A 20,638-nucleotide genomic window follows, 5' to 3' on the forward strand; every position below is an offset into this window, starting at 1 on the left:
TCAGATAATAATCTGCCTTCCTGTTCTTACTCCCAAAGTGGATAACCTCACACTTATTCACATTAAACGCCATCTGCCAAGTATCTGCCCACTCACCCAGCCTATCCAAGTCACCCTGAATTCTCCTAACATCCTCATCACATGTCACACTGCCACCCAGCTTAGTATCATCAGCAAATTTGCTGATGTTATTTTCTATGCCTTCATCCAAATCGTTTACGTAAATGGTAAACAGCTGTGGTCCCAATACCGAGCCCTGTGGCACCCCACTAGTCACCACCTGCCATTCCGAGAAACACCCATTCACCGCTACCCTTTGCTTTCTATCTGCCAACCAGTTTTCTATCCATGTCAATGCCTTCCCCCCGATGCCCTGAGCTTTGATTTTACCCACCAATCTTCTATGTGGGACCTTATCAAGTGCCTTCTGAAAATCGAGGTACACTACATCCACTGGATCTCCCCCGTCTAACTTCCTGGTTACATCCTCGAAAAACTCCAACAGATTAGTCAAGCATGATTTACCCTTGGTAAATCCATGCTGGCTCGGCCCAATCCTATCACTGCTATCTAGATATGCCACTATTTCATCCTTAATAATGGACTCTAGCATCTTTCCCACCACCGATGTCAGGCTGACAGGTCGATAGTTCTCTGTTTTCTCCCTCCCTCCTTTCTTTCTTAAAAAGTGGGATAACATTAGCCATTCTCCAATCCTCAGGAACTGATCCTGAATCTAAGGAACATTGGAAAATGATTACCAATGCATCCGCAATTTCCAGGGCCACCTCCTTTAGTACCCTAGGGTGCAGACCATCTGGACCTGGGGATTTGTCAGCCTTCAGTCCCATCAGTCTTCTCATCACCGTTTCCTTCCGAATGTCAATCTGTTTCATTTCCTCTGTTACCCTATGTCCTTGGCCCATCCATACATCTGGGAGATTGCTTGTGTCTTCCTTAGTGAAAACAGATCTAAAGTACTCATTAAATTCTTCTGCCATTTCTCTGTTTCCCATAACAATTTCACCCAATTCATTCTTCAAGGGCCCAACATTGTTCTTAACTATCTTCTTTCTCTTCACATACCTAAAAAAAGCTTTTGCTATCTTCCTTTTATATTCCTGGCAAGCTTGCGTTCGTACCTCATTTTTTCTCCCCGTATTGTCTTTTTAGTTAAGTTCTGTTGTTCCTTAAAAACTTCCCAATCATCTGTCCTCCCACTCACCTTAGCTCTGTCATATTTCCTTTTTTTTAATGCTATGCAGTCTCTGACTTCCTTTGTCAACCACTGAGGCCCCTTTCCCCCCTTTGAATCCTTCCTTCTCTGGGGGATGAACTGATTTTGCACCTTGTGCATTATTCCCAAGAATACCTGCCATTGCTGTTCCACTGTCTTTTCTGCTAGGCTATCCGTCCAGTCAACTTTGGCCAGCTCCTCCCTCATGGCTCCATAGTTTCCCCTGTTCATCTGCAACACTGACACCTCCGAGCTGCCCTTATCCTTCTCAAATTGCAGATAAAAGCTTATCATATTGTGATCACTACCTCCTAATGGTTCCTTTACTGCGAGATCGCTTATCAAATCCTGTTCATTACATAACACTAAGTCCAGAATAGTCTTGTCCCTGGTCGGCTCTCGTACAAGTTGTTCCAAGAATGCATCCCATAGGCACTCTACAAACTCCCTATCCAGTGGTCCAGCACCAACCTGATTCTCCCAGTTCACCTGCATGTTGAAATCCCCCATAACTACTGCGACATTACCTTTGCCACATGCCAATGTTAACTCCCTATTCAACTTGCACCCAATATCCATGCTACTGTTTGGTGGCCTGTAGACAACACCCATTTGGGTCCTTTTGCCCTTACTGTTCCTCAGTTCTATCCACACAGACTCTACTTCTCCTGACCCTATGTCCCCCCTTGCAAAGGACTGAATCTCATTCCTCACCAACAGGGCCACCCCACCCCCTCTGCCCACATTTCTGTCCCTACGATAGCACGTATACCCTTGTACATTCATTTCCAAGGTCTGATCTCCCTGCAGCCATGTCTCCGTTATCCCAACAACATCATAGTTACCCATTCGCACCTGGGCTTCAAGCTCATCCGCCTTATTTCTGACACTTCGTGCATTCAGATATAGAATTTTTAACCCATTTCTCCTCTCTGTTTGAATCGCTGCCTATTGTGCTTAACCCAGCTCCCCGAACTCCCATCGGGCTATACGCCCCTAGAATTTTGTTGTCCTTCCTTCCTACATTTACTTATTCTTTCAACACATTTAACTCCCTGTTCCGTCAGACCATCCCTCTGTACACGAGTCCTCCTTATCACTTGTTCCGCCCCACCTTCCTCTACTACACACTTAATATTCCAGAACCGTGTAGTCCCCACCTGTCCTTTATTCTTCCTCTCACTATCCTCTCACATTCTGGATCCCCGCTCCCTGCAAATTTAGTTAACCCCCCCCCCCCCCCCAAGAAGCTCTAGCAAACTTCCCTGCAAGAATGTTAGTACCGCTCCAGTTCAGGTGTAAACCGTCCCTTCGGAACAGATCCCACCTTCCCTGGAACAAGGCCCAATTATCTACAAACCTATGGACCTAAGACAGGTCCATAATTCATTGAAAGTGGAGTCACAGGTAGATAGGGAGCACTTGCATGGGGGTCTGGATGTGTTTGGCCTATTGAGGCAGGAAAAGGATGGTAGTGCGAAGAAGGCATGGTTGACAGAGTTGTGGAACATCTAGTGAAGAGGAAGAAAGAGGCTTACTTTAGGAAGCAAGGATCTGACAGGGCTCTTGTAAGGAAGGAACTTAAAGAAGGGGCTTTGTAGAGGTAGATGTAGAGATGAGAAGCCCTTGGTGAGAACGATTAAGGAAAACTCCAAGGTATTCTATTTGTATGGGAAGAACTGGAGGATGACTAGAGTGAGGATAGAATTGATCAGGGATAAAAGAGGAAATGTGCCTGGAGTTGGAGAAGGTTTGCACTATCCTTAATGAATACTTTGCTTCAGTATTCAACAGTGAGGGGGGCCTTGACGAATGCAAGGACAGCACAAAACAGGCTGGAACATGTTGACATTAAGAAACAGGATGTGATGGAACTTCTGAAAACATTCAGACTGATAAGACCCTGGGGCTGGATGGGTTATTATGTGAAGTGAGTGCTGTGTTTTTTGGTGGTTTTCTTTGCATTGTCACTAGCCACAGGAGTTGTACCAGATGATTAGAGGGTAGCAAATGTTATTTCTTTGTTAAAGAAAGGTAATAGGGATAATTCTGTTAAGTATAGATCATCAATTTTCTATCAATAGTGGGTAAACTGTTGGAGAATATTCTTAGAAACACAATTTATGAACATTAGGATAGGCTATTTGAGGATAGTCAACATGGATTTGTGAGGGACATGAATCTTAGTGGATTCTTTGATTAAGTGATAAAACAAATTGTTGAAGGTAGTGCACTGGATATTGTGTATATTGATGTTAGTAAGGCATTCAACAAACCTTTGGTAACATTTATTTGACAGTACAAATTAAGCCTGAAAGTAGAAACTAATTTAAAATTCAGATTGGCAAAGTCAGAGCAAACTACATACGAAAGACAATTTCTACAACAAAATGCAGTAACTTGTAAATAACTTTGTTTCTCACTGTGCCAAGCTGTTGGGTAATATTTATTTGATTGTACAATATATGCCTGAGATGATAGTCAATAGTATCACAAAGGTGCTTGAGAAAAACACTTTAGAGGGAAATCAGAAGGGCATTGAATTGAATTGACTTTATTTCTTGCATCCTTTACATACATGAGTAAAAATCTTTATGTAACATCTCCGTCTAAGTGGGCAATGTGTAAATTACAGTAATTTGTAATGAATAGTATGTACAGTAAGGTATACAACAGAACAGTCAATATAGTTTAGAAATACAATTGTGTCAGTGTGAATTAATCGGTCTGATGGCCTGGTGGAAGAAGCTGTCCTGGAGCCTTTAAGTTCTGGCTTTAATATTGCGGTACCATTTCCTGGATGGTAGCATCTGGAACAGTTTGTGGTCGGGGTGACTCGGGTCCCCAGTGATACTTCGGGTCCTTTTTACGCATTTGTCACTGTAAATGTGCTGAATAGTGGGAAGTTCGCATCTACAGATGCACTGGGCTCTCTGCAGAGTCCTGAGAATTACAATTCCCATACCAGGCAGTGATGCAGCCAGTCAGGATGCTCTCAATTGTGTCCCTGTAGAAAGTCCTTAAGATTTGGGGACTCGTGCCGAACTGCTTCCACTGTCTGAGGTTGCTCTGCAGCTGAGCTGAAGGAAAATCTTAAGGGCTTCCACAGATACTGTATATTAAGATTAAAAGGATAGCAAGGGACAAAATTGGTCCACTTGAAGATCAGTGCGGTCATCTATGCATGGAGCCAAAAGAGATGGGGGAGATCTTAAATGTGTCTTTGTTTACTTGGGAGATTGACAAAGGGTCTATAGAACTCAGACAAAACAGTAGTGAAGCCATGGACTGTGTACAAGATACAAAAAGGGAGGAGCTTTCTATCTTGAGGCAGATTAGGATGGATAAATCCCCAGAGCCTGACTAAGTCATGAGCCAGAGGTCGTGGTACATATTGGTACCAATGACATGGGTAGGAAAAGGGAAGAGGTCCTGAAATCAGACTACAAAAAGTTAGGAAGGAAGTTGAGAAGCAGGACCACAAAGGTAGTAATCTCGGGATTATTGCCTGTGCCACGCGACAGTGAGAATAGGAATAGAGTGAGGTGGAGGATAAATGCGTGGCTGAGGGATTGGAGCAGGGAGCAGGGATTCATATTTCTGGATCATTGGGGCAGGTGAGACCTGTACAAAAAGGACGGGTTGCACTTGAATCCCAGGGGGACCAATATCCTGGTGGGGAGGTTTGCTAAGGCTACTGGGGAGAGTTTAATTGTTGGGGGTGGGAACCGAACTGAAGAGACTGGGGAAAAGGAGGTTAGCTCACAAATAGAGAAAGCTTGTAGACAGTGTGAGGGGGGGGATAGGCAAGTGATAGAGAAGGGACACACTTAGACCAAAGGCTTGAGATGTGTCTATTTTAATGCAAAGAATGTTGTGAACAATGTGGATGAGCTTAGATGTGGATCAGTACTTGGAAATATGATGTGGTGGCCATTACAGAGACATGGATGGCTCAGAGACAGGAATGGTTACTTCAAGTGCCGGGTTTTAGATGTTTCAGAAAGGACAGGGAGTGAGGCAAATGGGGGCGTGGCACTGTTGATCAGAGATAGTGTCACGGCTGCAGAAAAGGTGGACGCCATGGAGGGATTGTCTATGGTGTCTCTGTGGGTGGAGGTTAGGAACAGGAAGCGGTCAATAACTTTACTGGGTGTTTTTATAGGCTGCCCAATAGTAACGGGGATATCAAGGAGCAGATAGGGAAACAGATCCTGGAAAGGTGTAATAATAACAGAGTTGTTGTGATGGGAGATTTTAATTTTCCAAATATTGATTGGCATCTCCCTAGAGCGAGGGGTTTAGATGGGGTGGAGTTTGTTAGATGTGTTCAGGAAGGTTTCTTGACACAATATGTAGAATGACCTACAAGAAGAGAGTCTGTACTTGATTTGGTATTGGGAAATGAACCTGGGCAGGTGTCAGATTTTGGAGATAGTGATCATAATTCTATCTCCTTTACAATAGCATTGGAGAGAGATAGGAACAGACAAGTTAGAAAAGTGTTTAATTGGAGTAAGGGGAATTATGAGGCTACCGGGCAGGAAATTAGAGGCTTAAATTGGAAACAGATGTTCCCAGGGAAAAGTACAGAAGAAATGTGGCAAATATTCAGGGGATATTTGTGTAGAGTACTGTATAGGTATGTTCCAATGAGACAGGGAAGTTATGGTAGGGTATAATATGATTAGGAGCAGTCAGCATGGCTTTGTCAAAGGCAGGTTATGCTTTACGAGCTTGATTGAATTTTTTGAGGATATGACTAAACACATTGATGAAGGAAGAGCAGTAGATGTAGTGTATATGGATATCCGCAAAGCATTTGATAAGGTATCCCATGCAAAGCTTACTGAGAAAGTAAGGAGGCCTGGGATCCAAGGGGACATTGCTTTGTGGATCCAGAACTGGCTTGCCTACATAAGGTAAAGAGTGGTTATAGATGGGTCATATTCTACATGGAGGTCGGTGACCAGTGGAGTGCCTTAGGGATCTGTTGTGGCACCCTTACTCTTCGTGATTTTTATAAGTGACCTGGATGAGGAAGTAGAGAGATGGGCTAGTAAATTTGCTGATGATACAAAGGTTGGAGGTGTTGTGGATAGTGTGGAGGACTGTCAGAGGTTACAGCGGGACATTGATAGGATGCAAAACTGGGCTGAGAAGTGGCAGATGGAGTTCAACCCAGTTAAGTGTGAAGTGGTTCATTTTGGTAGGTCAAATATGATGGCAGAATATAGTATTAATGGTAAGACTCTTGGCAGTGTGGAGGATCAGAGGTATCTTGGGGTCAGAGTCCATTGGACACTCAAAGCTGCTGAGCAGATTGACTCTGTGGTTAAGAAGGCATACGGTGTATTGGCCTTCATCGATCGTGGAATTGAGTTTAAGAGCCAAGAGGTAATGTTGCAGCTACATAGGACCCTGGTCAGGCCCCACTTGGAGTACTGTGCTCAGTTCTGGTCACCTCACTACAGGAAGGATGTGGAAGCCATAGAAAAGGTGCAGAGGAGATTTACAAGAATGTTGCCTGGATTGGGGAGCATGCCTTATGAGAATAGGTTGAGTGAACTCAGCCTTTTCTCCTTGGAGCAACGGAGGATGAGAGGTGACCTGATAGAGGTGTATAAGATGATGAGAGGCATTGATCGTGTGGATAGTCAGAGGCTTTTTCCCAGGGCTGAAATGATTGCCACAAGAGGATGCAGGTTTAAGGTGCTGGGGAGTAGGTACAGTGATGTCAGGGGTAAGTTTTTTTATTCAGTGAGTGGTGAGTGTGTGGAATGGGCTGCCGGCAACAATGGTGGAGGCGGATACGATAAGGTCTTTTAAGAGACTTTTAGATAGGTACATGGAGCTTAGAAAAATAGAGGGCTATAGGTAAGCCTAGTAATTTCTAAGGTAGGGGCACGTTTGGCACAACTTTGTGAACCGAAGGGCCTGTATTGTGCTGCAGGTTTTCTAAGTGTACCCTTGGACATTGTAGGAGGCTGGTGCAGAAATTGCAATGGGCCCTACCATAGATGTTTAAAGCATCCTTAAACATGGGTGAGGTGATGGAAGATTGGAGGATAACTAACATTGTTCAAGAAAGGATCTAGGAATAAGTTGGGAATTTATAGGCTGGTGAGGCTGACATCAGTAGTGTTTAAATTATTTGAAGGTATTCTACGGGACAGGATATACACTCAGTCGCTGCTTTATTAGGTAGAGGAGTGGAAATGGTGTGGTCTTCTGCTGCAGTAGTCCATCCACTTCAAGGTTTGACGTTGTGCATCTAAAGATGTTATTCTGCACATCACTATTGTAACATGGAGACTTGCATTACTGTTGCCTTTCTGTTACTTTGAACCAGTCTCCTTTGACCTCTTCCATTAACAAGGCATTTTCGCCCACAGAACTGGTACTGAACAGACTAGATGGGCCCAAGACCCTGCTTCTGTAGTGTCAATGATTTCAAATTTGAAATTTGGGAAAACTTCAGCAGGGCTACAACAAAGCCATCATGTCTGCTCTGACTATGATGCCAGTCTAATTAATTTCATCTGCCTTCATGGTCTGTATCCCTCTATTCCCGGCTGGTTCACATACCTAAAATTGGTGGAATCTAAAAGTAATGAATTTCCATGGTTTGCAGGACCTTAAGACCTGGTTTTGAAAGAGATGGCAATAGAGATGTGGATGCTCTGGCTGTCAGATTCTAAAAATCCATTTTTGCATTGTTTATTGATTATTTAGATGGTGGAATTGATAGCTTTGTGGCAAAGTTTGTGGATGATACGAAGATAGGTTGAAGGGTAGATAGTGCTGAGGAGGCAATAAGATTGCAGAAGGACTTAAATCGGAAGAATGGGCAAAAAAAAAATGAGAGAGGGAATACAGTGTTGGGAAGTGTATGATAATGCATTTTGGTAAAAGGAACTTATCTAAATGGGGAGAAAATTCAAACATCAGAGGTACAGAGAGACAGGAGTCCTCATGCAAGACTCCCAGAAGGTTAATTCACAGGTTGAGTCTGCGGTAAAGAAGGCAATTGCAATGTTGGCATTTATTTCAAGAGGAATAGAATATTAAAAACAAGAAGATAATGTTGAAGCTGCACTTGGAGTATTGTCAACAGTTTTGGGCTTCTTATTTCAGAAAGGACATATTGTTATTGGAGAGTCCAGAGGAGGTTCATAAGGATTCCAGGAATGAAGGGGTTAACATGAGTGTTTGGCAGCTTTGGACCTGTACTTACTGGAATTGAAGAATGCATGGGAAACTCATTGAAACCTACCAAATGTTGAAAGGACATGATAAGGTGGATGTGGAGAGGATGTTCCCTCTGCTGGGGATATCCAGAACTAGAGGGCACAGACTCAAAATTGAAGGGGGACCTTTTAAAACAGAAGGAAGGAGGAATTATTTTTAGCCAAAGAGTGGTGAATCTGTGGAGTGCTCTGCTATAGACTGTGGTATAGTTAAAGTGGAAGTTAATCGATTACTGATTGATCGGGGCATCAAGGGATATGGTGAGAAGGCAGGTGTATGGGGTTGAATGGGATCCAGGATCAGCCATGATGAAATGGCAGAGTGGACTCGATGGGCTCAATAGCCTAATTCTGTTTCTGTATCTTATGGTCTTACAGGAATAAGACACGAACACAATTAGGTTATTTGGCTTATTGAGGCTGCTCCACTATTATATAATAGCTGATTTATTATCCCATTCAACTACCTTCTCCCTGTAACCTTTAATGCCTTCATTAATCAAGAACCTATCTATCTCTGCTTTAAGTAAAGTCTTTAGCCTCCACAGCTGTATTTGGTAATGAATTCTACAGATTCATCATTCTCAGACTAAAAAAATTCTTCATTTCTGTTCTAAAGTGATGTCCTTCTATTCTGAGGCTGTGCCCTGTAGACATCGACTCCCTCACAATAGGAAACATACTCTCCAGATCCACTCTGTCTATACCTTTCAATGAGATCCCTGCGCCCCCCGCCCTCCCATTCTTCTCAGCTCCAGTGATTACAGGCTTCGAGCTAGCAAACACTCTTTGTATGTTAACCTTTTCATTTCAGTGAAATGGACCTCCTCTTACGCCAGCACATTATTTCTTAAATAAGTGGCCCAAAACTGCTCATGATACTTCAAGTGCAGCCTGACCAATGCCTTAAAGCCTCAACATTATATCCTTGCTTTTATATTCTAGCCCTTTTGAAATGAATGCTAACATTGCATTTGCCTTACTATTGACTCAACCAGCCAGTTAATCTTTAGGGAATTTTACACCTAGATCCTAGAACAGATTCCACGAATAGCAAGATGGCTGAGTTCCAGATATAGGAACAACTCTTCTGTCAGCATTAATGATTTGAATTCTCTTAAATTACACAAACATGCTTGGGCAAAGGACATTAATCTGTTTATTAGAAGCACACATGATGAGTTTAAAAAAACAAACTCAGCTGATATTGATCTGTTACATAATCTCTCCTGAAATGAAATCACTTTTTGTATTGAAAGAATAAACAAACATTCAATAAATCACTGGATAAAACCTAAATAACTAGATGGGCATCAGGAATAACTCAGCGTCCGGAAAAATCTCCACCTGGAAAAAGGAGAACAAGAATTCAGTAATTGTGACTTGTTTCAATTTTATTAGAAATCCAAAAGTTATTTTGAAGGGATTGCATGATGTACTTCCTAAGAAGGTTGGCGTCATTCAATGTCTGTAGTGAGATGCTGAAGATGTTCTATAGGCCAGTTGTGGAGAGCGCCCTCTTCTTTGTGGTGGCGTGTTGGGGAGGAAGCATTAAGAAGAGGGACGCCTCACGTCTTAATAAGCTGGTAAGGAAGGCGGGCTCTGTCGTGGGTAAAGTACTGGAGAGTTTAACATCGGTAGCTGAGCGAAGGGCGCTGAGTAGGCTACGGTCAATTATGGATAACTCTGAACATCCTCTACATAGCACCATCCAGAGACAGAGAAGCAGTTTCAGCGACAGGTTACTATCGATGCAATGCTCCTCAGACAGGATGAAGAGGTCAATACTCCCCAATGCCATTAGGCTTTACAATTCTATCGCCAGGACTTAAGAACTTTTTAAAAGCTATTATTAATGCTTTTTGAGATGGTGATTTAGATGCATAGCATATTTTTTTTACTGAGTTAAGTATTGTATGTAATTAGTTTTGCTACAACAAGTGTATGGGACATTGGAAAAAAGTTGAATTTCCCCACGGGGATGAATAAAGTATCTATCTATCTATCTATTACAAAGATGTGCTTTGTGTCTGCCCAGTTCAGAATGCTTTGTGTCTGTTCACTTTGAAACTGTCTTGAATCTTTCCACTAGAACTGGCATTCAAGTCCCCTCTTACAGGCTTGCACTTGCGCATTGCAAGCACGTACATAGAAGATAAAACTGCACAGTACAGCACAGGATCAGGCACAACAACCTGTGCTGTTGTGCCTAACACAGTGCCAAATTAAACTAGATCTCCTTTGCCTCTCTGAAAGCCTATTGAATAACACTGTTGTATCTACTTCTACCACTATCGCTGGAAGCCCACCTCAGGAACATGCCACTCTCTGTATAACCAAAAAAAAACTTTGCCTTACATGTCCCTTTTTAAACTTCCCCCTTTCACCTTAAATCCATGCCCACTGATATTTGACATTTCTAACCTGGGTAAAAGATGCACACTGTTGCTCTATCTAGACCTCGAATCAGGTCTTCCCTCAGTCTCCGATGCTCCAGAGAAAACACTCAGGCTTGTCCAACCTCTCTATGTAGCTCATACCCTCCAATCCAGACAAACCTCGTCTGCACTCTTCCCCAAAGCTTCCACACCTTTCCTGAAATGTACATAGTACTCCAATTGCAACACACACAACATGCCGCAGGAACTCAGCAGCATTTATAGAAATATTTCAGGCTGAGATCCTTTATCAGGACTGGAAAGGGAGGAGGAAGAAGGTGGGGGCGTAAGGAGGGGAAGGAGTAGAGCTAAAAGGTGATGGGTGAACCCATATGGATGGGGAGGGGTGATGAGGTAAGAAGCTGGGGAGGTGAAGGGTGGAAAAGATAAAGAGCTGGAAAAGAAGTAATGTGATAAGAGAGGAGAGTGGACCATGGGAGAAAGGAAAGGAGGAGGGATACCATGGGAGTTGATAGGCAGGTGAAAAGAACAGAGTGGGGAATTGAAGAAGAGGAAGGGGAGAGGGGACAATTACTGGAAGTTGCTGAAATTGATGTTCATGCCATCAGGTTGGAGGCTGCCCAGAAGGGTAGGTATATGAGGTGTTGCTCCTCCAACCTGAGAGTGGCCTCATCATGGCGACAGAGGAGGACATGGACTAATGTGTTAGAATGGGAATGGGGGTTGGAATTAAAATGGTTGGCCACCAGGGAAATCCTGCTTTTTGTGGATGGAGCAAAGGTGCTCAACAAAGCAGGTCCCCCCCCCCCCCCCCCAATCAATGTCTGGTCTCGCCAATGTATAGGATGCCTGCAGCAGGAGGACTGCATATAGTAGATGACCTCAACAGATTCTTCCTCAGTTCCCCACTCTAGCTCCCCTCTTACACCTCTTCTCCTCACCTGCTTATCACCTCTTTTTCTCTCCTCCTTCCCTTTCTCACACTCTCCTTTCCTATCAGATTCCTTATACTCCAGCCCTTTACCTTTTCCACCTATCACCTCCCAACTTCTTATTCACAATCCCTCCAACGTATACCTGGTTTCACCTATCACCTTCTAGCTTGTACTCCTTCCCACCACCTTATTCTGGCTTCTTCCCCCTCCCTTTCCAGTCCTGGAAACATCCACTGTTTATTCATTTCCATAGATGCTGCCTGACCTGCTGAGTTCCTCCAGCACTTTGTGTGTGTTACATTGGATTTCCAGCATCTGCAGAATCTTTTGTTAATACTCTAATTTCAGCCTAATCAAAGTTTTATATAGCTGCAACATGACTTTCTCACTGACTAATGGCATCCACCCTCTTTACCTCCCTTTCTACCTGGGTGGCCAGCTGTTAAGGGTTCTCCCATTAATTTCCACTTAATATTTGACACCCCCCCATGCAATAATTCACATTTACCTGGATTAAATTATTGCCATTTCTCTGCCCAGATTATTTTGTTGTATCCTTTGACAACCTGCTTCACTATCCACAACTCCACCAAGCTGTGTCACCTGCAAACTTACTAACCCACTCGATATTTATATCAAATAACAAAGAGGAGATTCCTGTTCATAGACCTCCAGCCAGAGCAACAACATTCCACCACAACCTCTGACTTCTGTGGACAAGCCAATTCCAAATCTAATCATCGATCCCATGCATCCCATCCAGATCTGCTGGATCTGTCCATTTTCAATCATTTTCTTTGTCCAGCACAACAGCCCCTTATTTCCACAACAGACTAGTCCCTGAGCCTCTGAGGTGTACAGCACAGAAACCGGCCCTTCAGCCCACCACACTCATGCCAGCATTTTTGCCCATCTACATTACTCCCATTAAGTCTATATCTCTGTGGTCTAAGCAATGATTTGTACTACTGCAAAAGGACGTCCCAATTCTTATATTCTTGTATCAACCACTCTGTGTCAAATCCACATAAAAACTGCTTCCACTCACCATAAACTTGCACCTTTACGGTTATGATACCCATATCATGACAAAAAGATTCTGACTATCTACCTTCTGCATGCTTCTTGTATGTTCACAGGGTCTCCCTACCACTGCCTTCAATCATGGAAAACTAGTCCAGATTATCCAATCCAGACAACATCCTGGTGAAACTCCTTTGCAGTTTCTCCAATGCAACCACATCCTTCCTGTACATGACCAGAGCCACATGCCCTCCAATTGCCGTCTAAAGTTACAACATAATGTCTCATAAGTTACATCCGAACCCATGAAGGCAAGCATGTTGTATGCTTTCTTACACAGAACCGTATGACCATGATGCTGATCTAAAGAAATCTCATGTGCCGGTAATGGTTCATATCCCCTCATTCCTTATTTATGTCTGTCTAAATGCCTCTTAAACATTGGTATCATATGAAGTATTAAGAGCAATGAACTTGAAGCATGGATTAGTAGGTGGAATTATGATGTTGTGACCATTACAGGGACATGACTGTCAAAAGGACATCATTGGCTGATGTTCTGGTGTTTAGATATTCCTAAAGGGATAGAGAGGGAGTGGCATTGCTCATCAAGTATAGTGTCCAGATGCAGAAAGGGAGGATATCATCTACTGAGTCAGTGTGGATGGAAGTCAGAAACGGGAAGGAAGCAACCACTCCGTTGGGAGTAAGCCACTGGGATACCGAGGAGCAGATAGGTAGGCAGATTTTGGAAAGGTAAAAAAACAAGGTTGTTGCCATGGCTGGCTTCAACTTCCCTAATATTGATTGTCAACTCCTTGTCCCAATTCAGAATTTAAACCCATGGAGTAGTCCTGTCCCTCTTCAGAACTGTTTAAAACTAATAGAACTATGTCACAGGACCCACATTGCTCCCCTACTGTAACTCCGTCTCTTGTCCGTCCCTATTTCCAGGAATACATCAAGCTTTGGCCTTCCCTAATGGGGCCCCCTCTGTGTTGCCTGAGGAAACTTTCTGCTGAACAAATCCTACACCATCTAGACCTATAACACTAAGGCAATACCAGTCAATGTTAAGGAAGTTAATGTATCCTATAATGTAAACCCTTATTATTCTTATAACAGTCTCCCTGCACGCTTATCCCTGTAATTCTCTAAGACTACTTGGGGGCCTTTGGTACAATTGCAAAAATATGATAATCTTCTCAACTCAACACATGAAGCCTCACCGGATGATTCTTCAGTAACATCATCTCTAACTACAAGTGATGAAGTGGTTGAGGCAGGTACAACTGGTAGTTCTATAGGAGCATGGAGAGAAGAGGCTTGGAGAGTTATGGCCCAAACATAGGCAATTGTGTCTAGCAAGGAGGTGCTGTGGCTGGCATAGATCAGATGGGCCATAGGGCCTCTTTCCTGCCTATGACATTATGACTATTGCTGTGACACTCCTCTTGATCAACAAAGCAACTCCTGCTCCTCTCTCTCATCTAAACACCTATACCCCAGAACATTAAGCTGCTGCTCCTGCTTTTCTGTCAACAAAATTTCCATAATGGCTATAATATCCTGAACTTGCATACCTATCCACACCCTGAAGTTCATCTGTTGAAACTCTTCCATTAAAGCGAATGCAATTTAATCAAATGGACTTCCCTCACTCTTCACCATGGTCCTTCCCATCCTACCTGTTCAATTTGCTTTTGCATCTTCCCTATCACTATCCTGCCTCTCAGTTATTTCCCTTTTACTTGGGATCCCACCTCTCTAATTCCATCCAGACACCTTCCTTTGATCCCTGGTAGTTATACCTTTGCAGTGTGTTCATAGTTTATTCAAAACTTTTGCCACATCTATTCATTAATTTCCTTTGAATTATTGTTTCACACAGAATGGAAGCAGCTCAAGACACCAGCCACCAGTGACACCTCTATACTAACCCAATTTTTCCAGTCATTCCCGTCAATTTTACACTCTCACTCTACAGGCAATTCATAATTTCTGATGTGGGGAAAACCAAAGCATTGAAGGAGAACCCACACAATCTCAGGAAGATCCCCAGTCCTGTGCAGCAACAACACTGTGCTGCTATGTCACATCTGATAGTTTTATATTTCCTGATTATCCTGAGGTTAGGATTTGTTACCAATCCTCCTTGAGTCTGACGCCTGTTATGAGTACTAAAACTTTGCCAAGCATTTTTTTTTACCTTGAAATAGATACAATATTTTCTGGCACTCCCTCACCTTGGCAGCTACTGCACTCACAGCTGTGAATAACTGGAAGGACAATGGGCTCCACCTCTCCATTATCACACCGCAAGTTCATGAATTGCACAGGGTTCTCGGGGTCAAGACGGTAACTGCAGCACTCACATTTACTCTGCAGGTATGGCTCCTGTAACAGAATCAGACAGTGTCATAGAGAAGTACAGCACATCTAGTCCATGCTGAAGGCATTTATCTGCCTACACCCATCAACCTTCACCAGCACCATAGCCCTCCACACCCTTACCATCCATGTACCTATCCAAGCCTCTCTTAAACGTTGAAATCGAGCTCGCATGCACCACTTGTGCTGGCACATCACTCCACACTCTCTCAACTTCTGAGTAAAGAAGTTTCCCCTCCAGTTCCCCTTAAAGTTTCACCTTTCATCTTTAACCCATGATTTCTGGTTGTAGTCCCACCCAACCTCACTGGGGGGGGGGGGGGGGGGATATAAAAGCCTGCATGCATTATACCTATCTATACCCATCATAATTTTGTATACCTCCAACAAATCTGTCTTCTACACTCTAAGGAATACAGTCCTATCCTTGTCAATCTCTGCTTGTAACTCAGGTCCTCCAGAGTAAATTTGTAAATTTACTCTGTTTGCTTGAAGCACAGAATTAGATTTAAGCCACACGTACTGCTTAGTGTTGAAGCCAAAAAGTACCACTTTAGACTCATCCAACCACAACACTTTCTTCCACATCTTTATAGTATCTTCTAAGTGATGCTTTGCAAACTCTTTAGAGGCAAGGGTATGCTTCCTTTTTTTTAAGCCAGGGCTTCTTCCTTGCCACTTATCCATAATTACCCTTTTTGTGCAAGGCCGTAGAGATTGTGGAGCTATGAACTTCATCTCCAATTGTAGCCATTGACTTCTGCAGCTCATTCAGAGAGACTGTTAGTGTCACAGTAGCCTCTCTTATTAGTGTCATTCCAGTGACTAAGCTAAGAGGGGCGGCCTGACTCGGGCAGTATGGCTGTGGTTTCACATTTTTTACACTGGACTGCACTGAATTCTGAAACATGTTCAGTGCTTTTGAGATGGTCTTGTACCCTTCCCCAGATTTGTGCTTCACAATCATCATTTCCCCGACTTGCCGTGAATACTCTTGTCTTTTATTTTGGTTTGGTCTGATGGAAATCTATCATACTGTGGGACCTTACAGCAAGAGAGGGGGTAGTTATTCGGGTGATCCTCCAGTTTTCAACATAAAACTGGTGAATTGGTAAGGTAGTATATAGTATTGCACCTGAGGAAAGTTACTGTGATAATTACAAAGGGGATAAATACTACTTCAGCCTTACAATTTTGTTTTTAATTTTGAGCAAATTGCTGAGAGCTTTTGGAATTTTTATTGTGATTTGACATGATGCACAATGCTTTGTAGATTAGTTCAACAAATCCTACTTCAATATATTTTAAATGTAGAAAAAGAGACAGTAAAATGTAAAACTAGTTGTGGGGACTGAATAGGGGACTGAATAAGGCACTGAATATTAAGAAAAGCAGTAGTACAACACCATGCCTTAAATCTGAAAGAACTTTTCTTTACCACTGTCCATTTAATCTTCAATACTTCACCAAGAGCTTAAGTCCTTACCTCTGGGATAACTTGTACCTGGGACAGGCAGCTTCCACTGCAGGAACTGACAAGCACGTTCTCCAGCCGACACAAACCCTTAGATATATTCCGAGTTTCAGTGTAACGTTGACATTTCGTGGATGAGTCATCTGGTAACAGATTAATCAGTAATTAGTAATCGGTACAGACACAGTGGAAAAACGTTTGTTTGTGTGCTAGCCAGACAGATCTTTCCATGCACTGACACATTGAAGTAGTATTTTTTTAAAAAATTATGTACTGTTACAGCAATAGAGAAAGTGGAGGGCACATGGAGAGATCTAGATTTCAGCTTTGTAGAATAAGAGATCAATTCAAGAGTCATATAACAGGGTAAAAGCTGTCCTGCAGACTGGTGGTACACTTTCACAAGTTTCTCTATCTTCTGTCTAATGGGGGGGGGGGGGCGCATGGGGAAGGGGAGTTGTGGTGAGAAAATGACTAGGTGAATGAGTCCTTGATTATAAGACCATTAGACCTAAGAGTAGAAATAGGCCACTCGGCCCATTGAGTCTACTCCATTCCAATATGGCTGACTTATTATCCCTCAACCCATTCTCCTGCCTTCTTCCTGTAACATTTGCTACGCTAATTAATCAAGAACTTATCAACCTCCATCTTAAATTAACACATTGACTTGGTCTGCACAGCCATTGTGGCAAAGAGATCCATAGATTCACCACCCTTGGGCTAAAGAAATTGTTCCTCATCTCTGTTCTAAACGGATGTCCCTCAGTTCTGAGGCTGTGCCCTCTAGTCATAGATTGCCCCACTATAGGAAACATCCTGCCACATCCACTCTATCCAGACCTTTCAATATCGATAGGTTTTAATGAGATCCCCTCCTTCTTTAGAAGAATGAGTACAGGTCCAGAGCCATCAAATGGTCCTCATATGTTAACGCTTTCATTCCTGAGATCATTCGCATAAACCTCCTCTGGACCTTCTTCAATAGCAGCACATTTGCTTAGATAAGGGAGCTAAAACCACTCACAATACTCCAAGTGCAGTCTGACCAATGCCTTGTAAACCCTCAGCATTACATCTTTGCTTTTTTTAAATTCTAGTCCTCTCGAAATGAACGCTAACATTGCATTTACCTTGCTTACCAATTTCAGAGTTGTATATGGACACATGCTTTGATAATAATAAATAAATAATAAATTCAACCTGCAAGTTAACCCGTAGGGAATCCTGAACAAGGAATCCCAAGTTCCTTTGCACCTCAGATTTTTGAATTTTCTTCCCATTTACAAAATAGTCTGCATCTTTATTCCTTCTACCAAAGAGCATCATTATGCACTTCCCTACATTATATTCCATCTGCCACTTCTTTGCTCATTCACCTATGTATCTTAAGTCTTCTGCAGACACTCTGCTTCTTCAAACCTACCTGCCCTTCCACCTATCTTTGTATTGTCTGCAAACATGGCCACAAAGCCATCAATATCTGACGTACAACACAAAAAGAAATGATCCCAACACAGATCCCTGTGGCACATCACTGCAGCCAACCAGAAAAGGCCCCCTTTATTCCCACTCTTTGCCTCCTACCAGTCAGTTAATCCCCTATCCGTTCTAGTACCTTTCCATTGGCACTTATTTTGTTAAGCAGCCTTCTGCGTAGCACCTTGTCAAAGGTCTTCTGAAAACCCAAATAAATAATGTCCACTGACTTTCCTTTGTCTGTCCTGCTTGTTATATCCTCAGAATTCCAACAGATTTGACAGGCAAGATTTCCACTTAGAAAACCATGCTGAATTTGGCCTATTTTACCATGTACCTCCAAGTACCTTGAAACCTCATCCTCAATAATAGACTCGAACATAAGACATAGAAGCAGAATTAGGCCATCTGGCCCATTGAGTCTGCTCCGCCATTCAATCATGGCTGATCTTTTTTTCTCCTCCTCAACCCCAGTTCCTAGCCTTCTCCCCATAACCTTTGATGCCAGGTCCAATCAAGAACCTATCAACGTCTACCTTAAATACACCCAACGACCTGGCCTCCATGACTGCATGTGGCAACAAATTCACCACCCTCTGGCAGAAGAAATTTCTCCACATCTCTGATTTGAATGGGCATCCCTCTTTCCTGAGGCTGTGCCTTCTTGTCCTGGACTCTCCCACCACGGGAAACATCCTTTCCACATCTACTCTGTCTAGGCCTTTTAGCATTCAAAAGATTTCAATGAGATCACCCCCCCCCCCACCCACCACCTTATCCTTCTGATTTCCAGTGAGTACAGACCCCGAGCCATCAAACATTCCTCATATGATAACCCTTTCATTCCTGGAATCATCCTTGTGAACCTCCTCTGGGCCCTCTCCAATGCCAGCACATCTGTTCTAAAATGAGGGTCCCAAAACTGTACACAATACTCAAGGTGAGCCCTCACTAGTGCCTTATAAAGCCTCAGCATCACATCCTTGCTCTTGTACTCTAGACCTCTTGAATGCTAATATGGCATTTGCCTTCCTCACCACCGACTCAGCCTGTAAGTCCCTTTGCATCTCAGACTTTTGGATTTTATCCCTGTTTAGAAAATAGACCATACATTTATTTCTACTTCAAAGTGCATGACCATACATTTTCCAACATTGTATTCCATTTGCCACTTTTTTTGCCCATTCTCTTAATCTGTCTGAGTCCTTCTGCATCCTACCTGTTTCCTCAACACTACCTGCCCCTCCACCAGTCTTTGTATTATCTGCAAACTTGGCAGCAAAGCCATCTATTCAATCATCTAAATCATTTATATACGGCATAAAAAGAAGCGGTCCCAACACTGACCCCTGCGGAACACCACTGGTCACCGGCAGCCAACCAGACAAGGATCCTTTTATTCCCACTCGCTGCCTCCTGCCAATCAGCCAACGCTCTAACCATGTTAATAACTTTCCTGTAACACCATGGGTTCTTAACTTGGTAAACAGCCTCGTGTGGCACCTTGCCAAAGCTCTTACCAACATCTTGCCAACACTGAAGTCAGACTAACTGGCCTATAATTTCTTTCTTCGGAGTCCCTTCCTTTCTGAAGAGTGCAGTGACATTCGCAATACTCCAGTCCTTCAGAACCACTTAAGAATCTAGTGATTCTTGAAAGATCATTATTAATGCCTCCCCAATCTCTTCATCTACCTCTTTCAGAACCGTGGTATAGTGCATCTGGTCCAGGTGACTTATCTGCAGTATCTTCAGGTCTTTCAGCTTCCCAAGCATCATCTCCTTAGTAATAGCCTCACCTTGACATTTGAATTTCTGGCATACTGCTAGTGTCTTCCACAGTGAAGATTCACACAAAATACTTATTAAGTTCCTCTACCATTTCCTCTTCAGCAGTATAATATTCCCTCTCTTGGGACCCAGCTCCAACCAAATTTTCCCACTCTACCTACATATTGAAATACCCATGATTATCACAATATTGCCCTTTTATTCCTTGTAAATCTGAAATGATTTTGTATCCTCTTATTATTGGATAGCTTCATCTCTTCCTTTTTAAAACTGTCCTCAGTGGGTTTTTAAAAGCCATCCTTTCACTTCCCTTCTCAGCCACAGTTGCAGCATCCTCCCTTTAGAATACTTCATCTTTGGGATGTATCTTTCTAGTACCTTCTGAATTTCCTCCAGAAACAACATGCACTGTTGTTCTGTCATCCCGGATCGTGTTCCCTTCCAATTAATTTTAGCCAGCTCCTCTCTCATGCCTCTGTAATATCCACTGTAATATGTACAAACTGTAAGGTAAATTCTATCATATTATGATCACTGCCTCCTAAAAGTTACTTAGCCTTAAGCTTCTTAATCAAATATGGGTCATTGCATAACAAATGGCTGCACAATGTTCTGCACCATTCATGACCCCTCAGACAGTGAAGCAGTTTGTACCCAAA

The 20,638-nt window shown here is 42.9% G+C and overlaps 1 protein-coding gene across 1 annotated transcript in view; it reads right to left on the minus strand.

Moving 5' to 3' along the window:
• Nucleotides 1-9,541: 9,541 nt before the first annotated feature.
• sspo (SCO-spondin) overlaps nt 9,542-20,638 on the minus strand; it is a 288,864-nt gene continuing 277,767 nt past the window's right edge. The window contains exons 103-105 of the mRNA XM_073052198.1: nt 16,722-16,852; nt 15,091-15,241; nt 9,542-9,834 (exon numbers count right to left, since the gene is read on the minus strand). Coding sequence (XP_072908299.1) covers nt 9,812-9,834; nt 15,091-15,241; nt 16,722-16,852 — 305 coding nt within the window. The 3' untranslated portion in view covers nt 9,542-9,811. The remainder of the gene's footprint in view (nt 9,835-15,090; nt 15,242-16,721; nt 16,853-20,638) is intronic.

The sequence above is a fragment of the Hemitrygon akajei genome, chromosome 1, assembly GCF_048418815.1.
Source record: "Hemitrygon akajei chromosome 1, sHemAka1.3, whole genome shotgun sequence".
NCBI classification, from domain to species: domain Eukaryota; kingdom Metazoa; phylum Chordata; class Chondrichthyes; order Myliobatiformes; family Dasyatidae; genus Hemitrygon; species Hemitrygon akajei.